The sequence below is a fragment of the Rhinopithecus bieti genome, unplaced genomic scaffold (assembly GCF_001698545.2).
Source record: "Rhinopithecus bieti isolate Rb0 unplaced genomic scaffold, ASM169854v2 scaffold_34281, whole genome shotgun sequence".
NCBI lineage: Eukaryota > Metazoa > Chordata > Mammalia > Primates > Cercopithecidae > Rhinopithecus > Rhinopithecus bieti.
In genome coordinates, this window is record NW_016814762.1 from 485,951 (window position 1) to 506,262 (window position 20,312).

General features: G+C 53.7%; 1 protein-coding gene across 7 annotated transcripts in view; it reads right to left on the reverse strand.

Moving 5' to 3' along the window:
* PLA2G15 (phospholipase A2 group XV) overlaps positions 1–20,312 on the reverse strand; it is a 25,434-nt gene that overhangs the window by 4,541 nt on the left and 581 nt on the right. The window contains exons 1-7 of one of the 7 annotated variants that reach the window (XM_017852254.1): positions 19,716–19,763; positions 11,718–11,742; positions 11,215–11,397; positions 7,036–7,192; positions 1,881–1,999; positions 1,538–1,636; positions 929–1,153 (exon numbers count right to left, since the gene is read on the reverse strand). In XM_017852254.1, coding sequence (XP_017707743.1) covers positions 929–1,153; positions 1,538–1,636; positions 1,881–1,999; positions 7,036–7,192; positions 11,215–11,341 — 727 coding nt within the window. In that variant the 5' untranslated portion in view covers positions 11,342–11,397; positions 11,718–11,742; positions 19,716–19,763. Of the gene's footprint in view, positions 1–928; positions 1,154–1,537; positions 1,637–1,880; positions 2,000–7,035; positions 7,193–9,538; positions 9,965–10,281; positions 10,301–11,214; positions 11,398–11,717; positions 12,540–19,715; positions 19,803–20,312 lie in introns of those variants that run through there. The other 6 variants (XM_017852253.1, XM_017852251.1, XM_017852250.1 and 3 more) reach the window with 6 other exon arrangements.

Consider the following 20,312-nt stretch of genomic DNA (forward strand, 5'->3'; position numbering starts at 1 on the left):
AAAAAAAAAAAAAAAAAAAAAAAATGCTCTAGCCTTCCTCCTCTGGGGTGAAGGTGGGGATGAAGAAGCAAGGATGGGGGTAAGAGTGAGGGACAGCTGGGAACAGAGGCTCACACCTGTAATCCTAGCACTTCGGGAGGCCGAGGTGGGTGGATCACCTGAGGTCAGGAGTTCGAGCCCAGCCTGGCCAACATGATGAAACCCCATATCTACTTAAAATACAAAAATTAGCTGGGTGTGGTGGTGGGCACCTGTAATCCCAGCTACTCAGGAGGCTGAGGCAGGAGAATAGCTTGAACCCAGGAGGCAGAGGTTGCAGTGAGCCAAGATTGTGCCACTGCACTCCAGCCTGGGTGACAGAGCCAGACTCTGTCTCAAAACAAAAAAAAAACAAAACAAAACAAAACAAAAGAGGGCTGACCCAAGAGAAGAGTCATTGTGGAGACCAAAGCAACTCCATCTTAGATACTAATCCACCATGTTGGCTTCTGATTAACCCCAGATCCAGGAAGTCCACTGAGATTTCCACTTTATCTACTGTTCCTTGTGCATATATTTACCATAAATCTCACACAGCCTCTGTGTTATCATCCTTCAATGTTCAACACATCGCATCAGAGTCGCCCTTTCCCTACAGAATATAAGCTCTGGGTCTGGGGGCTAATAGTGTGGGGATCCACCATCTTGTCTAGCCACCACCTGAGACACAGATGTGGCTTCTACTCGTATGTCCCTATTAAATGTTTTTCTCTGAGAAACTAGATTTGTCAACCTCTTTCTTCCTTGGACTTTTAGGGGTAGATTTGCATAGACCCCACACACCGTGGGACAGACATGAGGCATGCTGGCCTAGGAGGACACTTTGGAAGGCAAGAGAGGGCAGAATTCCTGGCAATAGCCCCCCACACTGGGCCAGGTAGGGTCTTACCTGAAGCCAGGACGCGCAGGGTCTTGGCCACGCCCCCCCAGGGCGCACCCAGTGACACGAAGGCCCGGATATACTTGTCCTTCCAGGCCTGCGGCTGCCGCTGCAGAAAGTAGAGCGTGTACATGTTGCCCATACTGTGGGCAACCAGCACCACGGGGCCCCCATACAGCTGGTACATCTCCTCGATCATCTCGCGGAGGGCCAGGAAGTAAGGCCCGTTTTCATCTGCAGGCCAGAGCCAGGCAGGGGTCAGGCGGGAAGGGTCCTGGAGCCCGAACCACTGAGCTTTTCTCAGGCCAGACACAAGATGAGAGGGGAGGGGAGGGTGCTCACATTCAAACTGAGTGGTCTGGGTCACCCTGTCTTCCATGAAGGGAGGAAGCCTTATATTTCTCCCCAGGGCTCAGAGGCCCAGAGGTCGCAGGGTGGGAAATGGAGGACAGGATAAGACTGACCAAGGGTGGTGGCTATGACCACTAGACTGGATGCCAGAGGCCCAGGGACAGGGGACAGCCAAGGACAAGGGGAGAGCCCAAGACCTGTGGTGCCCATGATCACCTCGCCCCTACCTCCCGAGACTTCAGGGAAGGAACGAGAGTGCCTGCTTACTTGGGGCTCGGCGCCAGTCATAGGGAGCCCCTCGGACATCCTCACCCCGTGTGTAGCCCCAGCCCACAAGGCTCTCCACCATGGTGTGGAAATAGGAACCTGTAGACAGAAATACAGAGGATAAGAAAAGATACAGCTAGTGCCGGCCACCTACACTATGCCCAGCATGGAGACTGTGACAGTCGGCAGGTCCCTGGAAGAATGCTACAGGGCTCTGTGCCCACGCTGATCAGAGACAGCTCACAGGCTGTCTGTACAAACCAGCAGAGTTCCTCCAGTTCCAGCTCGAGTCCAGCAGAAACCCCATCCCAGCTCCCGGAGGCCTTGAGTGAGGGCTACATACCCACGCTGCTTTTGCTGGGGTCCAGGAACTCCAGTGAGAAGGTCTTCCCAAAGCCAGGGACACGTACATCCACACCATCAGGAAACTGGGTGGCCCTGGATGTTTTGTTGTAAACCAGCCTGTTGTGAGAGGATATCGAGCCAGTGACCCAGAGGGGACACGGAGCTTGGTGTGTCTCAACAGTGCATCATGTCCTGAGTCATACTCCCTTCCCATGCCCAGGTTTGGTCAGATGGATAGGAGAGACCGAAAAGTAACAAAGCAGGTTGATAAAGCACAGATGTCCTGTAATCCCAGCACTTTGGGAGGCTGAGGCGGGCAGATCATCTGAGGTCAGGATTTTGAAACCAGCCTGGCCAATGTGGTGAAACCCCGTCTCTACTAAAAATACAAAAATTGTCCTGATGCAGTGGCTCAGGTCTGTTAATCCCGGCACTTTGGGAGGCTGAGGCTGACAGGTCATCTGAGGTCAGGAGTTTGAGACCAGCCTGACCAACATGGCGAAACCCCGTCTCTACTAAAGATACAAAATTAGCCAGGTGTGGTGGCAGGCTACTGTAATCCCAGCTACTCAGGAGGCTGAGGCAGGAGAATCGCTTGAACCCAGGAGGCAGAGGTTGCAGTGAGCCAAGATCACGCCATTGCACTCGAGCCTGGGTGACAGAGCAAGACTCCGTCTCAAAAAAAAAAAAAAAAAAGCACAGATCAGAGTAATTACATTCAAACAAGGACCCTACCAACACATACTTACTCCAAACACTGATCCCAGGACCCCTATCGAAGCAACGTTCCCCTGTCCCCCGTGACCCTACTCTAGAATGAGGGTCTTGGACCTGGTTGGGAGAAGGAGGCGGCAGTCCTGGTTCGCTGTGAACTTCACACTGGACCCCAAGAGGCAGTCCACCCTCTTTCAGCTTCCCATCACTCCATCTCCTTGCATCCAGCTCCTGCCACCCAACATAACCCAGGCAAAGGAGATGGTGAGTGCAGTACACAACAGAACCAGACAAGGGCCAGGTGCAGTGGCTGACACCTGTAGTTCCAACACTTTGCAAGGCCAAGGTGGGAGGAATGCTTGAGGCCAGGAGTTCAAGGCCAGCCTGGGCAATATAGTGAGGCCCTGTTGCTACTAAAAATAAAAAATTAGCCACGCATGGTGGTGCAGGCCTGTGGTCCCAGTTACTTGGAAGGCTGAGGCAGGAGGATGACTTGCACCTGGGATATTGAGGCTGCAGTGAGCCATGATCATGCCACTACACATCAGTCTGGGCAGCAAAGTAAGACCCTGTCTCAAAAAAACAAAAACAAAAACAAAAAAACCACTAGGCCAGGTGCAGTGGCTCACGCCTATAATCTCAGCATTTTGGGAGGCTGAGGCAGGTGGAACACTTGAGGTCAGGAGTTCAAGACCAGCCTGGCCAACATGGTGAAACCCCATCTCTACTAAAAACACAAAAATTAACCAGGCATGGTGATGTGTACCTGTCATCCCAGTTACTCGGGAGGCTGAGGCAGGGGAATTGCTTGAGCCTGGGAGGCGGAGGTGCAGTGAACCGAGATCGTGCCACTGCACTCCAGCCTGGGCAATAAGAGCGAAACTCCGTCTCAAAAAAAAGAAAAAAAAAAACCCTAGAAAGGCACCATGCCTCAGGGCTGCTATATGGGTGGGTAGGCAGACAGAAGAGGCAAGGCCCAGAGAAATGATGGGAGCTGGTGGGGGGAGACAGGAGGAAGGCCTTGTGTGGCCCCAGGTAGGTATAATTGGGTCCCACTTCCTCTGGGCATTGGCCACAGCAGCCAGTCAACCTCCAAACACATCCTCCATGGAGGAAGGGAATGAACCATGCTCCTATGACCCCCTGGTACCCCAGGGCTGTATCACCTGTCAGACTGCAACCACAAGGCCCAGGGCTTGCCCAGCAAATTCCTAAGCGCCATGACATAGGACATGGACCACCAGCTACTGACTTGAGATCACTAACAGCCCTTTCTTAGTTTTCTTTCTTCTTCTTTTTTGAGACAGGGTCTCACTCCGTCCAGGTTGCAGTGCAGTGAGGGCATCATAGCTCACTGTAGCCATAACCTCCTGGGCTCAAGTGATTCTCTTACCTCATCTTCCTGAATAGCTAGGCAGGCACCACCATGCCTGGCTTATTTATTTGTTTGTTTGTTTGTTTGTTTTGTAGGGACAGGGCCACACTATGCTGTTCATGCTGGTCTCAAACTCCTGGGCCCGAGTGATCCTCCTGCCTCAGCCTCCCAAAGCACTAGGATTACAGGCATGAGCCACCGCACCCGGCCTATTAGTTTTCTGGAACCGTGCAATAAATTACCACAGACTCAGCAGCTTCTAACACTACACACATTATCTCATAGTTTCTGTCGCTGCAGTGCCAAACAGAACCAGACAGGACAGACCCCGCCTCAGGGCTAAGTACACGGCTGCGGCACCATATCCTGTGGGAAGAGGGTTGTCAAGGCCTGAATAAATGATGGGAACAGGGCGAGGGGCAGGTGGACACCTTATACCAGAAGAAAAGCCTTGTGCCTTTGTGCTAGGCCGGAAACCTTGCTCTGGCCTCACCTCACACTGAAGAGGTAAATGTGCCCCCCAAAACACAGGAACCTAGAGTTTCTGGTGGTTCTGAGTCCCACCCGTCCCCTTAGATATCAGCCACAGAAAGCTGACAGGATCCCCACAATTGACCCAGATAACAGGTCCTGGAGGCCCATTCTCTCCAGAGGAATGTGTAGATTATCCCAATGGTCACAAAGCAAAGTAGCTTGTTGCTACTAAAAATAAAAAATTATCAAACAGCAAAATGCAGAAAACTGTTCTGGAAAGCCAAAGCAGTTCTGCCTGGGTGAAAATCTAAACAGGTCAGAGAAGCAGTGAAGGCAGACAGGCCCCTCTTGGTATCAGCTGGCACTCCAAATGGCAATACCTGAGGCCGTGTCCCCAGTATAAAAATAGAAATGCACACCAACAGCCCAGAAATAACCCCAGTCACACAACACACAGAGGAGGAAGGAGTCAACAAAACGGGCATCACAAACAGCTGGCAGGCCAGGGCGCCTGGAGGAGCAGCTAGAAAATCTCTGGGAAAACCTTTTTTTTTTTTTTTCAGACAATCTCGTTCTGTCACCCAGGCTAGAGTGCAGTGGCCCGATCTCTGCTCACTGCAACCTCTGCCTCCCAAGTTCAAGTGATTCTCCTGTCTCAGCCTCTCGAGTAGCTGGGATTACAGGTGTGTACCACCACGCCCAGCTAATTTTGTATTTTCTTTTTTTTTTTTTTGAGACAGAGTCTTGTACTGTCCCCTGGGCTGGAATGCAATGGCACGATCTCAGCTCACTGCAACCTCCACCTCCCAGGTTCAAGCGATTCTCCTGCCTCAGCCTCTTGAGTAGCTGGGATTACAGGCATGAACCACTACGCCTGGGCTTAATTTTTGTATTTTTAGTAGAGACAGGGTTTCACTGTGTTGGTCAGGTTGGTCTCGAACTCCCGACCTCATGATCTGCCCACCTCAGCCTCCCAAAATGCTGGGATTACAGGCATGAGCCACCGCACCCGACCGGGAAAAACTTTTAATTTGGGAGACTCCATTCAGCTCAAACATGTATTGGGCACCAACTGTGTTTCTGGTTCTACTGCTATAAAGATAAAACAGAGACACACTCCCTCCCTTCACGGAGCTCAGCCTGGGAGGGAACCTCAGCTCAGAGCCACACATTCTGGGTTTGAATTCTGATTCTACCACTTATTAGCTGAGTGAACACAGGCAATCACTGTAACCTCGTTGAGCTTCCAGATTTCCCAGCTGTAAAGCAGGTTTAAAAACCACCTGTTGGCAAGTAATGCTGGTGAAAAAAAAAACAAAAAAAAACAAAAAAAAAAGCACCTATTTCAAAATGGGGTTGCTGTAAGACTAAACGAAAGTAAGTATATAAAATGTGTAGTGCCTGTGCAATTTGGGGAAACATGCCTGGAGACAAATTTGGGCACGTGATGACATTTAGAGGAAGCAAGCATGGGGCCTGGGAGGAGGAGAGGCGAACCTCTCTGGAGAGTCAAAAGGGAGCTGTCACAAAGGGACCAGGGTCAGGCTGATTTGTTGTTATTGTTGTTGTCTTGAGACAGGGTCTTGCTCTGCCACCCAGGCTGGAGTGCAGTGGTGTGATCTCTGCTCACTGCAACCTCTGCCTCTCTGGCTCAAGCAATTCTCCTGCCTCAGCCCCCTAAGTAGCTGGGACTACAGGTACATGCCCAGCTAATCTTTTTGTAATTTTGGAAGAGATGGGGTTTTACCATGTTGCCCAGGCTGTTCTTCAACTCGTGAGCTCAGGTGATCTGCTTGTCTCAGCCTCCCAAAGTGATGGGATTATAGGAGAGCCACAGTGCCTGGCCTAGGGTCATGTTTTAAAGGGTGAATGGAAGCACATTTATCAGGCAAAGGGTGTAGAAATAGATTCCAGGCCAAAAGAACAGCAGGTGCAAAGACATGGCGTGTCCCAAGAAGAACAAGCAGCTAGAGACGTAGGGGAGACCAAGTCACAGACAAGGAAAGGGATGGGGGCCATGCCAAGGCTCTGAATAGCGGCTGGGGCACAGAAATTTTGTGTAGGCAGGCACGGTGGCTCATGCCTGTAATCCCAGCACTTTGGGAGGCCAAGGTGGGCAGACCACTCGAGCTCAGGAGTTCGAGACCATCATGGCCAACATGGTAAAACACCATCTCCACTAAAAATACCAAAAATTAGCCAGCATGGTGGTGGGCGCCTATAGTCCCAGCTACTTGGGAGGCTGAGGCACAAGAATTGCTTGAACCTGGGAAGTGGAGGTTGCAGTGAGCCAAGATGGCGCCAGCCTGAGTGACACAGTGAGACTCCGTCCCAAAATAAAAGAAAAAAAAATTGTGTGTAGGCATGAGAGGCCAGGGCTGGAGAGTAGAAGAACAAGGGTAGCTGGAAGGGAAAGTTAGTTCTGCCTGGGAGTGCAGAGGTGGTGCCGACCAGACCAGACCAGACCAGACCGAGGACCTGGGGAAGGAGAGAGGTCAGTGACCTCGAGATGAGGATAGAAGAAACAGGCTCTGGAGGCCTCTCAGGCCTGTTGGTGAGCAGCACCCCCGCTGTGTGCCCCAGCACCCACCTGATATTGTCAATCCAGCAGTCAATGATGACAGGCAGCAGCAGTTCCAGGTTCAGCCAGATTGTGAAGTAGCTTTCAGTCTTCTTGGAGCAGAGGTAGTGCACCACTGTCGGCTTATCCAGCTTGGCTTCCAGCTGGTTCCCCAAATCACCAGGGACTACAGGGGGCACAGGACATGTGTGAGCCCTCGCCCTGGCAGGTTCAAGACTCCCAAGAACTTTGATGTCTGCAGCAGACCCCTTGAAGAGCCACAGATACTATGGTAGACCTGTGCAGTTCCACACCTCAAATTAAAGCACAGTGCCGGTGGCAGGAAATTCAGAGAGCAGGGACCTTGACTCAAAGGCCAGGGAACCATTTTTGTGCAGAAAAGCTGCTACTGCTGTGTAGTGCAGAGATGCCTGTGGGGGGCTTGGGAGAGGCCTGACATATTTGGGGAAGGGCCCTAACACTGTCTCCAACTCCAGATAAAGTAAGTCTCCTAGATATTCACTGGAACATCCTCCTGGGCCATTCAAATTATTGGAAAGGGGTTTAGGGTGAAGTCACTCCCCATGCTAGGCCTCTGTTTCCATATCTGTTAAATGAGATTTTGGTCTGAATCATCCCCAGCAAACACAGACACACCTTTACACATAGTTTCTATGGTTAATGGACCCAGATGGGAGCTCTGCCTGGGAGGAGGGCCTTGGAGACCCCTTTGCATTCCAGAACCTCCAAAGTTTGGCCAAGGCCCTATCATTAGATATATACCCTCGAGGCAGGGTATGGTGGCTCATGCCTGTAATCCCAGCACTTTGGGAGGTGGGGAGGCGAGTGGATCACTTGTCGTCAGGAGTTCAAGACCAGCCTGGCAGGCCAGGCACAGTGGCTCACGCCTGTAATCCCAGCACTTTGGGAGGCCGAGGTGGGTGGATCACGAGGTCAGGAGATAGAGACCATCCTGGCCAACACGGTGAAACCCCGTCTCTACTAAAAATACAAAAATTAGCCGGGTGTGGTGGCACGCACCTGTAATCCCAGCTACTCGGGAGGCTGAGGCAGGAGAATCACTTGAAACTGGGAGTCGGAGGTTATAGTGAGCCAAGATCACCATTGCACTCCAGCCTGGCAACAGAATGAGACCCCGTCTCAAAAAAAAAAAAAAAAAAAAAAAAAAAAGACCATCCTGGCCAACATGGTGAAAGCCCATTTCTACTAAAAATACAAAAAATCACCTTGGCGTGGTAGCACATGCCTGTAATCCCAGCTACTCGGGAGGCTGAGACAGGAGAATTGCTTGAACCCAAGAGGAGAGGTTGCAGTGAGCTCGTGCCATTGCACTCCAGCCTGGGTGACAGACCAAGACCCGGTCTCAAAAAAAAAAAAAAAGATATATACCCTGGAGGCTTGAACCCAAAGTCTTCCACCCATAGCTATCCCAGGCTACAGAGAAGACAGGGTCCTGTTCACTATGAGAGAGGAAGAAGGAAACAGAACAGAGCCCTTGGCCACTTGGCTAAAATTCAACCAAAGTATCCAGGATAGGCTTGTGGGAGCGAAATGAACAGAAACATAGCTGAGAGAAGCTTACATTGGCACCCACCAGCCTACCAAGGGCCCAGGCCTTACTAAAGGCCAGAGTCCAGTAAGGTGCCAGAGAACAGATCATCTGGAGGGCCCTGGCATGGCTGGGAGCCCATGTTGGAAACAGCCACCCTGAATCAGCACCACAGTCCAGGCCCTCGGGTGACTTCTCTCCATCCCAGCCAGCCCGTTCAGTCTACTCAGAACTCTGGGGCCCTGGTGACACCCAAATCCCTCCCCACTGCTTCAAAGCCCTTCACAGTTTCGTTACTCCCAGTGACCTTTCAGGCCTCACCTGCCCCCACACGCCATGCTCTCACCACTTCCCAAACACATCCCCGTTTAGGGTCCACGATCATCTAGTGATAAACCAGCACTGGGCTCTCCTGGACATTCACTGGGCACTGACTGTAAATCCAGCCCTGCACAGGGCACGCCCTCCCTGGGCACTATCCCAGTGTCTTCAGGGTGCCATGAGAGGCAGGGGTGGCACCTGCCTTCACCTCCCCTCATGGTATGGGTGCAGAGGTGGGGAGTCCCCATCACAATAGCCTCTGGATGACATGCCTGTGGACTGGGCAGGGCAGGGCGAAGACCCTGGTCACTGTCTCTACCAAACGGGAAATGGCTAAAAGAGGAAGTCACCAGATCTGCTTTGCTCAGATGCTCCTTGCCCTGGTCAGGCTGTGTGGCCTCTAAAAATAGCAGTGGCCACTTCCCAAGCCCCTCTGTGCCTGGAACTAGGACAAGAGCCATCTGCATGCCTTTCACCTCAAGTAACACTGGGAGGGGACAGCCTTACTATTCCACTTAACAGATGAGGAGACTGAGGCTGCAAGAGGTGGAAATGGCCTTGCCATTTCCTTCCCCTTGCCCAGGGTCTTCTGTATCACATCTCTCTGGCCTCTCTTTCCTCCACCACCATTTCAGGACGCACCCCTAGAGGATTCTGGTCCTCTGACAGTCAAGGTCAGATCCCTGCTCTGTGCCCAGGAGCTGCTTGTCCAACTGCCCACCACGATGTCTCCCAGGGCTAAGGCCAGCAGCCTCACTCCCTGAGAAGCTGGGCAGGTTAGGACTCCTGCTTCTCTGTGATTCTGGGTGGGGTCTGAGGCTCTTCTGCTGTGACCTAGGATAAACAGACCGACTGAATTGATGAGTGTGGTTAGCATTAATCCAGGCAAAATGGCTGTGTGCCAGCCACAGACCACATGTTTCCCAATGCCATGCCCCTCAGATTCAGAAATCTGTAGACCCACCCAAGACTCCCTGAGGCCCTCAAGATAAAGTCCAGATGACCCAAACAGTCACAAGGCCTGTGCAGTCCACTCCTCCCCTGACTCAATCCCAGGCAGCCTGAGATGCTCACCGCTCTCCCCCTGCCCAGTACTCTCTCCTGGCCTTAGCTCCAGCTATATACTCCAGGAAGCCTTACTTGACACCCACCCATCTGCTGGGTTGGTGGATTCTCTGTGCTTGCCCCACACAGGTTTCCTCTCTGCGGATCATTGTTATTCCTATCCTGCAAGCTTTGGGGAGGCAGGCCCAAGTCAGCCCAAATCCCATGGTGAACCTGGGCCTAGAATCCCCCTGGCGCATTTCCTGGCTGGGAACTCCTGGTGGGGCCTGCCTGGCACCACCCTGCCTGCCAACTCTACCGTTCTATGATTTGCATCGTACCCATTTAAAGTACTCTCAGCAGAAAGAGCACGGAGATCACGCTGCACTAGACTCCGCTTGTAACTCATGCCTCGGATGCCTCTGCTTTCAGGAATCCTGGCTGGCCACGGACACGCCAGCTGTGGATGGGAGTGACAGCCTGAATGAGGCACCCAAGTCCCCCTAGACAGAGGTCTCATCCCTGCCCATCCCCACATGGAAATACTGTGGCCGCTGTAGAATTGCCAGGGTTGTGATCAAGGAGCGGCGTGGGCAGGGGAGGTCACCCAGCCTCGACATAGTCTAGTCCAAGCATGTGTGGCAGGGTAAGAGTACAAGCACGTTGCCTGACACAGGTTCATGGCCATTGCCCCAACCCTTTCCCCCGACTTCAGCGTCTTCAGTTTCCATTAGGCCTTTTCCCTCAGGAAATGCCACACATCTGATAAGTTGTGGGAGTTGGTGGCCAGCTAGGAGAGCAATCCTTTCCCTAAGGAGGTTCCCTTCAGTAATGCCTTCTGGTATATGTAGCACTGGAAGGGTCGAGGGTGACAGCCTCCTAGCCAGGCCCACGTCGATGCAGAGATCAACTCAGGAGCCACTCTACACACCCTCACCATCCCTCAGGAGTGGGGCTGAAGCACCTTTCTAGCTAAAAAATGTGGTAAGAGGAGGCAAGGCTTGGGAATGATGCAGACAAGTGGAACTATGAATAACCAGATGGTAACTCGCCCACTCACCCCCATTTTCTACCAGGTCAGGAGGTGGGGAGCTGACCACACCCGGCCCAGCATGGCGGGAGGTGGGCCGGCAGATTTAGATCACCTAAGTGACAAGAGAGACACCAAGACGCTCCCCCATTTCGTGACTGGAACAGATGCAGACCGGGAAGGTAGCCCCGCCCGCGACTCGTCCCGCCCGACCGACGGACCCACCACGAGACCCGTGCCTCACCCAGCACCACTGGGGGGTGACGTCCGACCGGGAGCGCTGGGTCCGCGAGCAGCATTAGCAGCAGCAAGAGGAACAGGAGGCCATCCGGGAGCAGCCCCACACGGTAGGGCCGGAGGTGGAAGCCCATGGTGTACGACGGTCGCTGCAGGTCCAGGGAGCAGGTTCAGCTCTCTGGGTTCTCGCCTAGGCGGGGGCGGTGGCGACGCACTTAACCCCGCCGCCCGCATCCCTCGCATCCTCCCGACCAATCAGAGCCCTCCTCCCGCAAACGGCCTGCCAATAGGGACTAGCCGCCATATACGTCCCTCCCAGTCGGGGCCCGCCGCCCTGCGCTTGCCCAACCCCCTGCTCCCGGGACCACGCTGCGCGCCGAGCACATCGATAGATGGCGGTACCTACCGCCTGGCTCCGGGCTCTCAGTCGCCCACCCGGGGACCCACCTCGCCGCTGCTGTGTACCCCGCCCAGCCCTGAGTACCCGAAACCGCGCTGCGCAGCCCTCACCTGGCGACGCCCTGACCTGGAGGATCTGGAACGGACAAGACCGGGAGAGGATAAGGGGTGTAGCGCTCGCTGCTGCTGAGCGACCCCGGTTAAAGCAAGAAGAGGGGAGTGAGTCCCTGACAGTTCTTGGGCCTCAGGTGACCAGGAGCTGACCAGGACCTTTGTGCAACCCCCACACCAATTCTTAGCACACCCTGCCCCGAGGGCACCTGGGTTCGGCCAGTCAGCCCCTGTAACTCTGCCCCGGGGTTACAGATGCGGGGGGAACCGGGAGAGGCCAGGTCAGCATGTTCAGTTCCCAAGAGAGGGGTTAATCTGTTCGTTTTAGGGGCGCAGAGTGCAGCGTCACCCCGCTAGTCCGGGTAGTTCGGGCGCGGGGTTGGGAGTGGGCTTGAGCCTCGATCCTGCGCCATGGGCCATCTGCAAGTTCGCCTGTAGAGCAGGAGAGGCATCGGGAGCTCGTGATCCCTTCCACTCAGGCAAACCTGGAGAACCGGAGAGGACACGGACTCCCTGCGCCAGGAAGCAGGGGCAAACAGAGTGGGCAAAGACCTGACAGCCGGCACCATAGGTCACTGTGGGATAGAGAGACGAGTATTTCGGAAATAGAGGTCTTGATCCTCCACACACACACCCCTTCGAAGAGGCAGCTGCACCCTGGTCATCCCATCTGGTCCCAAGAAATTTGTCCTGCCCCTTCCTTCCTTCTTCTTGGTAAGCAACTGACCTGGCTATGAAGCCACGATCTTGCCCTGCCCTTCTCAAGTTCTTATAATGAAACATGTTGGTGACTAGGCTACCACCACCCTCCCTCTTTCTTTCTTTCTTTTTTTTTTTTTGAGACAGGGTCTGTCTGTGTCACTCAAGCTGAAGTACAATGGCACAATCACGGCTCATTGCCTCCTTGACTTCTCAGGCTCAAGCGATCCTTCCCACCTCAGCCTCCTGAGTAGCTGAGACTACAGGTGTACACCCCCACTCAGCTAGTTTTTTTTATTTTTTGTAGAGTTGGGGGGGGGGGTCTCACTATGTTGCCCAGGCCAGTCTTGAACTCCTGGCCTTAAGTAATCCACCTGCTTCAGCCTCCCAAAGTGCTGAGATTACAGGTGTGTGCCACTGTGCCCAGCCCCACCCTCTCTTAAGGTCCAGCCATCTCCCCCTAAGGCCCTGGCTCAGGACTCCCAAAGCCCCCTCCTCCCCCACCTTCACCCGTGACCCGACAGAAGATCGGTGAAGACCCATCTGGTGAAATCCCAGCGTGGGAGACCATAGAGACTCTTCTGCAGGCCTAGGGACAGGCAGGAGTCCAGTCAAAGGTTAAGTGGAGGAAGGGAAAGATCAAGAGGTGCTGGGCCATCTTGGACTCTGGCCACAGTCTAAATCTTTCCATCCCAGCGTAGCCCTGTCCTCAAGAGGGATTCCCTGGTGCTTCACCCCCACAGGCCCTGCATGTGTTAGGAACCACAGCCATTAGGAGCAGGATGGCAAGGCTCAGTCAGCAATGACCCATGCTGGCACTGTGGAGAAGAGTCAGAAGGTGAGGTCCTCCCTTTTCACAATGACTCTGCCATCCACCTGACACCTGATCCCCCAGGCTGCAGACTGGGCATCATCCTGAGCTCTGGATGCCTCCATGCTTCTCAGAACCACAACTCAGGTGGTCGTAAGGGCTAGCCAGCTCTACCCTTCCCAAACCACACTACCCTATTTCCACAACAGCCTCATCACTGATGTCCCAATGCACGCCCTCGTTCCTGTGGGTCGTTCTCCACATGCCAGGCTGACACAATTTTTTTTTTTTTTTTTTTTTTTTTGAGACGGAGTCTCGCTCTGTCGCCCCGGCTGGAGTGCAGTGGCCGGATCTCAGCTCACTGCAAGCTCCGCCTCCCGGGTTTACGCCATTCTCCTGCCTCAGCCTCCCGAGTAGCTGGGACTACAGGCGCCCGCCACCTCGCCCGGCTAGTTTTTTGTATTTTTTAAGTAGAGACGGGGTTTCACCATGTTAGCCAGGATGGTCTTGATCTCCTGACCTCGTGATCCGCCCGTCTCGGCCTCCCAAAGTGCTGGGATTACAGGCTTGAGCCACCGCGCCCAGTGACACTATTTTTTTTTTTTTAGAGACAGAGTCTTGTTCTGTCACCCAGGCTGGAGTGCAGTGGCGCGATCCTAGCTCACTGCAACCTGTGCATCCCGGATTCAAGCGATTCTCCTGCCTCAGCCTCCAGAGTAGCTGGGATTACAGGCACCCGCCACCACGCCCAGCTAATTTTTGTATTTTTTAGTAGAGACAGGGTTTCACCATGTTGGCCAGGCTGGTCTTGAACTCCTGAACTCAGGTGATCCACCCACCTAAGTCTCCCAAAGTGCTGGGATTACAGATGTGAGCCACCACGCCCGGCCCTGATTTTTTTTTTAAATCTTGCTCAAATTACTATCTCAAATTGTATGGTTTGCCCTACAAACCATAAATTCTCATTGGATGGGTTTTATTTAATCCTATATATTGGGACTTACTTTGCAATCTGACTCTGGCATAACATTAGGTGACAAGAAAGTCAAAATATTCCAAAACAATGTTTCTTTGCCATACTTTGAAATGGCCCTGCACAACTGTCCTTTGTGGAGGAAAATTTGCATCTGTAAAGAATCTCTATTGGCCTGGCACGGTGACTCACGCCTGTAATCCCAGCACTTTGGGAGGCGGAGGCAGGCGGATCACGAGGTCAGGAGATTGAAACTATCCTGGCTAACACGGTGAAAACCCATCTCTACTAAAAATACAAAAAATTAGTCGGGCGTGGTGGCGGGCACCTGTAGTCCCAGCTACTTGGGAGACTGAGGCAGGAGAATGGCGTGAACCTGGGGGGCGGAGCTTGCAGTGAGGCGAGATGGCGCCACTGTAAGGGAGGAAACTACCCCTCATATTGTCTTATGCCCAATTTCTGCCTCCAAAGAAAGAAGAAGTAAAAACTAAAAGGCAGAAATGAAATCCACAGGCAGACAGCTGGGCGTCGCACCCTGGCGCCTGGTGGTTAAAGATCTTGCTGACCTCCGCGCACCCTAATTGGGTTCTGTTATCCCTATAGAGTGTGCACAGGACACGGGTGAGTATTGCCCGGGCATGCCACGCTGTGTACAAGCTCTATCTCTTGTTTTGTTTCGATCTAAATTACGGGTGCCATGCAGCCCACGTACCCCTGCTTGCTCAATCAATCACGACCCTCTCACGTGCACCCCCTTAGAATTGTGAGCCCTTAAAAGGGACAGGAATTGCTCACTCGGGGAACTCGCTCTTGAGACAGAAGTCTTGCCGATGCCCCTGGCTGAATAAACCCCTTCCTTCTTTAACTCGGTGTCTGAGGAGTTTTGTCTGCCGCTCATCCTGCTACAGCTGCACTCCAGCCTGGGCAACAGAGCGAGACTTTGTCTCAAAAAAAAAAAAAAATTATATTAACATAGCTAGTTCTTTTTCTTCCAGGCCCTCCCAATCCTGAAAAGATTAAGAGTCTAGCAACTTTTAAAGGTCTGATCACCTGAGGTCAGGAGTTTGAAACTAGCCTGGCGGCCAACATGGCGAAACCCATCTCTACACAAATAGAAAAATTAGCTGGCCGTGGTGGCAGGCACCTGTAGTCCCAGCTACTCAGGCGGCTGAGGCAGGAGAATCACTTGAACCGGGAAGGCAGAGGTTGCAATGAGCCAAGATCACATCACTGCACTCCAGCCTGGGAGACAGAGCAAGACTCCATCTAAAAAAAAAGTGTCCAAATATTTTACAGAGTTTGACTCTTTTCAACAGAATAAATCCAGAGACTGAGGAGCCAGTCCAATTGTGGTATCTTCCTTGGGTGAGCACACAGCCAACACCCTTCACCCTTCCTGCTACTGGGCCCTTTGCACTCCCTCTCGCTGTCCTAAGCTCCAAGCTCCTGTACCAGAACTAGGTGGATCCTGGGCTTGAGGCAACCAAACTAAGACTAAGGCTTCCAGGCTCATTTGGTGGCCAAAGCTGAGTCCATTTAGGGGCTGGTGGAATCTCCCTAAAGCTTATGGCTCAGCAGGTCCCCATTCCTCTGCAGTCAGTCTCCCTGCAGCCAGGAGAGGCCTAACACTGATCCAGCCACAACAGAACCCTGGAGGCAAAGGGCCCAGAACAGAGATCATGCCACTCCACTCCAGCATGGGCGACAGAGGGAAACTCCGTTTCAATAAAATAAAATAATATAAAATAAAAGGCTGGGCACGGTGGCTCACACCTGTAATCCTAGCACTTTGGGAGGCTAGGCGGGCAGATTGCCTGAGTTCAGAAGTTCAAGACCAGCCTGCACAACGTAGCGAAACCCTGTCTCTACTAAAAATACAAAAAATTAGCCAGGCGTGGTGGTGCGCACCTGTAATCTCAGCTACTCAGGAGGCTGAGGCAGGAGAATTGCTTGAACCTGGGAGGCGGAGGTTACAGTGAGCTGGGTGACAGAATGAGACTCTGTCTCAAAAATAAATAAAAATAAAATAAGCCGGACGTGGTGGCTCACTCCTGTAATCCCAGCACTTTGGGAGGCCGAGGAGGGCTGATCACGAGGTCAGGAGTTTGAGACCAGCCTGACCAACATGGTGAAACCCTATCTCTACTAGAAATACAAAAATTAGCCAGGCGTGGTGGTACGCGCCTGTAATCCCGCTACTCAGGAGGCTGAGTCAGGAGAATCGCTTGAACCCGGGAGGCGGAGGTTGCAGTGAGCCAAGATCCTGCCACTGCACTCCAGCCTGGGCGACAGAGCAAGACTCTGTCTCAAAAAAAAGAAATAAAACAAAATAAAATAGGCCAGGCGCAGTGGCTCACGCCTATAATCCCAGCACTTTGGGAGGTGGAAGCGGGCAGATCACCTGAGGTCAGGAGTTTGAAATCAGCCTGGCTAACATGGTGAAACCCCGTCTCTACTAAAAATACAAAAATTAGTCGGGCGTGGTGGTGGGCGCTTGTAATCCCAGCTACTCAGGAGACTGAGGTAGGAGAATGGCCTGAACCCAGGAGGCAGAAGTTGCAGTGAGCCGAGATCGCGCCATTGCACTCCAGCCTGGGAGACAAGAGCAAAACTCCATCTCAAAATAAAATGAAAATAAAAATAAAGCCAGAGGGTATTGGCCTGATGGGGGCATCGAGGGGACCCCTTTGTCACCACTAGTGCTTTGCTCGACCTCGAGCGCACGCCCCTCCCCCTCCGCTTCTAGCAACGGAGTCAGCGCGCCCTCTGGCGTGTGCTCCGCAGCCACTCTGCACAGGTGCGGAGATCCCAACCCAGCAGGTGGGGCCCAACGCGCTGCCTAGTAGGGTGGCCCGGGAGATAAGGAGGGTCGCTGAGAGAGGGGACGGGTCTGGGCAGGCAAGAATGGATCTCCGCGGTGTTCCCCAGCGTCGAATCCTCTTGCACTGCGAGATCTTTCCTGGCCGAGAAGGGAAGGAGGGAGGGTGTTTTCGCACCGCTCCTAGACGCCCTGGAGGTTCCACGAGACCCGCCGCACTTCCCGCCTTACACCCCTTCAGATGAGTCCTCACCCTTACACCCGGGTACATCTGCCCGGGCTTTCATGTACCCGCAGCCACAGCGCCGGCTGCCTTTAGGGGTCCAACCCAGGCAGGCCTGAGAGCCAAGGTGAGGGTAAAATTTTGCGAGTATGAGGCCCACGGAACCCAGTCCTTTCTTCCAAATATCTGGCACGCGGTTTTGAGAAAGGCGTCTGCCCTCGGGCGGCCTGGGCCGTTGGGGCCTTGCCTACCTCTCTGCCATACCAATCTCCTATTCATTAATTCATGAACCCCAGGGGAGCGAGGAGTGGGGTGGGGGGGTTGGAGACAATTTTCAGAGAAGTACAGAAATCTCAAACCACAGAGGGGACCCCTGCTGTGGAAGGTAGAAAATCTGGAGGAGGCCGGGCGCGGTGGCTCAAGCCTGTAATCCCAGCACTTTGGGAGGCCGAGACGGGCGGATCACGAGGTCAGGAGATCAAGACCATCCTGGCTAACCCGGTGAAACCCCGTCTCTACTAAAATACAAAAAACTAGCCGGGCGAAGTGGCGGGCGCCTGTAGTCCCAGCTACTCGGGAGGCTGAGGCAGGAGAATGGCGTGAACCCGGGAGGCGGAGCTTGCAGTGACCTGAGATCTGGCCACTGCACTCCAGCCCGGGCGACAGAGCGAGACTCCATCTCAAAAAATAAAAAATAATAAAATAAAAAATAAAATAAATAAAACCAAATTCGTTTAAATACCGGGCCGGAGGGTGGGGTCCTGCTTTGCTGAGATCCCTTACTCATCTTCAGATGAGTCCTCCCAGATCACCCTATTATTACTAAACAACCCACACTCCCTCATTGCTTCTTTCTGCCCCCCAACTTAACCAACTTATAACACGTTTATTAATTGTTTATTGTCTCCCTGCTCCATCATCCCATCCTCGAAGATAGAGGCTTACCCCCATTGCCTGTCACTGAATGAATGAACTGTTGTCTAAGGCTAGCTGCTTCTGCCATAAGGTATTTCAGCAATGGTAAGACACAGGCCTTTGCAGTAGGGTCCCATCTGTGTCCTTTCCTCCCCTCCAGTCCTGCCCCTTGTCTAGTTAACCCCAGTTCTTCCTCCATAATGTTTTTTTTTTTTTTTTTTTTTTTTTTTTTTGAGTCTGCTCCATGCCCCAGGTTGGAGTGCAATGGTACGATCCCGGCTCACTGCAACCTCCACCTCCCGGGTTGACGCGATTCTTCTGCCTCAGCCTCCCGAGTAGCTGGGACTACAGGCGCACGCCACCATGTTCAGTTAATTTTTATACTTTTAATAAAGATGGGATGTCCCCATATTGACCAGGCTGGTGGCAGCGCCCGCCTGTGGTCCCGGCGCACGCCTGTGGTCCCAGCTACTTGGAAGGCTGAGGTGGGCGGATCGCTTGGGCCCCGGGGATGTTGAGGCTGCTGTGATCAGGCATTGCGCTGTTGCACTCCAACCTGGGCGACAGAGTGAGACCCTGTCTCAAAAATAAATAAATAAATAAATAGAATATGCCGGGCGCGGTGGCTCACGCCTGTAATCCCAGCACTTTGGGAGGCCGAGGTGTGTGGATCACTTGAGGTCAGGAGTTTGAGACCATCCAGCCTGATCAACATGGTGAAATCCAGTCTCTACTAAAAAAAACACAGGCGTGGTGGTGCACGCCTATAATCCCAGCTACTTGGGAGGCTGAGGCAGGAGGATCACTTGAACCCGGGAAGTGGAGGTTGCAGTAAGCCGAGATCGCGCCACTGCACTCCTGTCTGGGCAACAAGAGCAAAACTCCGTCTTAAAGAAAAGAATAATAAAAATTTAAAAAATAAAAAATAAAAAGAATCCAAGTGACAGGAGTTGTCTTGCTATGGGGCCGGCCGGATGGGCGCCCGGGGTAGTTTAGGGGAGCCGCACTGCGCTACCAGCCCGTGCCTCAGGTTCACGACCCAGCGGCGACTTGGGCACGCATAAGCGTCATCCGTGGGAAAGCGCTCAGGACGGCCAGAAACGCCACAACGGAGCGGTCACCTCGCGAAGGAGGCTTCCGTGAAGAGTGGGTGTGGAGACCCACGCTGAAGAGGAAAAGGGCCTAGAGGCTGCACAAATGAGGTCGCCAGGAGGGACGAAATGCAGACCAAGTAGCGTCCGGACCCCCGGGCGGGGACGCTGTGACCCTGTGCTGTAGGAGTGGAACCCAGACAGGAGCCGAGGAGGAAACGACGTGCTTCTGTGGGGCCTTAGGACTGCGGCGGTTAGGGACACAGATTTAAGGGAATTGGCTGGAAGGGCGTGGCCACAGGAAGGGCCGCCTCCGCCAGGCGCAGGCGCGCTACGGGGCGGGAGGGGGAGGAGTCTTACTCGCGGGTTCGCCCCGCCCCGCGAACAAATATTTGACATTCCAGGCTTATCGGGAGGCGGGGCCCGAGGAGCAACGTTCTCCCTTCCCCCCGCGCCTGATTTGCTTACCGTTTCCGGGGGAGGAGACACATGGGCCAGTGCCCGGGTGGGCGGTCCGGAGATGGGCAGCCGCGCACCGAGGCCCGCCTCCACCTGTAAGGAAAGTAAAGCGCTTGTGGCTCGAACCCACCGGGCGAAGGATGCACTTTCCTTTCTCTCTCTGTCGCCGTGTCCGGGCGGGAGTCATTTCTGTCCCGGGCGCTTGTTTCTTTAGCTGCCAAGTGGAGCTACGCTGAGCTCTCTCGCCCCGGGCCTCGCCCCTTCCCCGGGCATGAGCTCTGGGGATGCGCCCTGGTGCCCCGCTTTCTCCATTGTCCAGGGGCCGGGACGCAGCTCCCTCCTTGTCCGAAAGCGCATGGTGCGGCTCCAGTCTCAGTCTCGAGTCGGGCTAGGCAACCGCGTGACTCAGTTCCCGCCAGGCTGGAGCCCCCTCCTTCCTGCTGGATTATTCAGTTTCTCAGTCACTTACTTATTCAGTTTCTCAGTCACCTCCCTGGGAGAGTTTGGGAAAGTAAGGAACGGCCGGGAAACGCGCCATAAAGGAGCCTCACCAAGCTCCACTGGGCGAAGGGGGGACTGGGAGCCCCCAGCGCGGGACTGTCAACT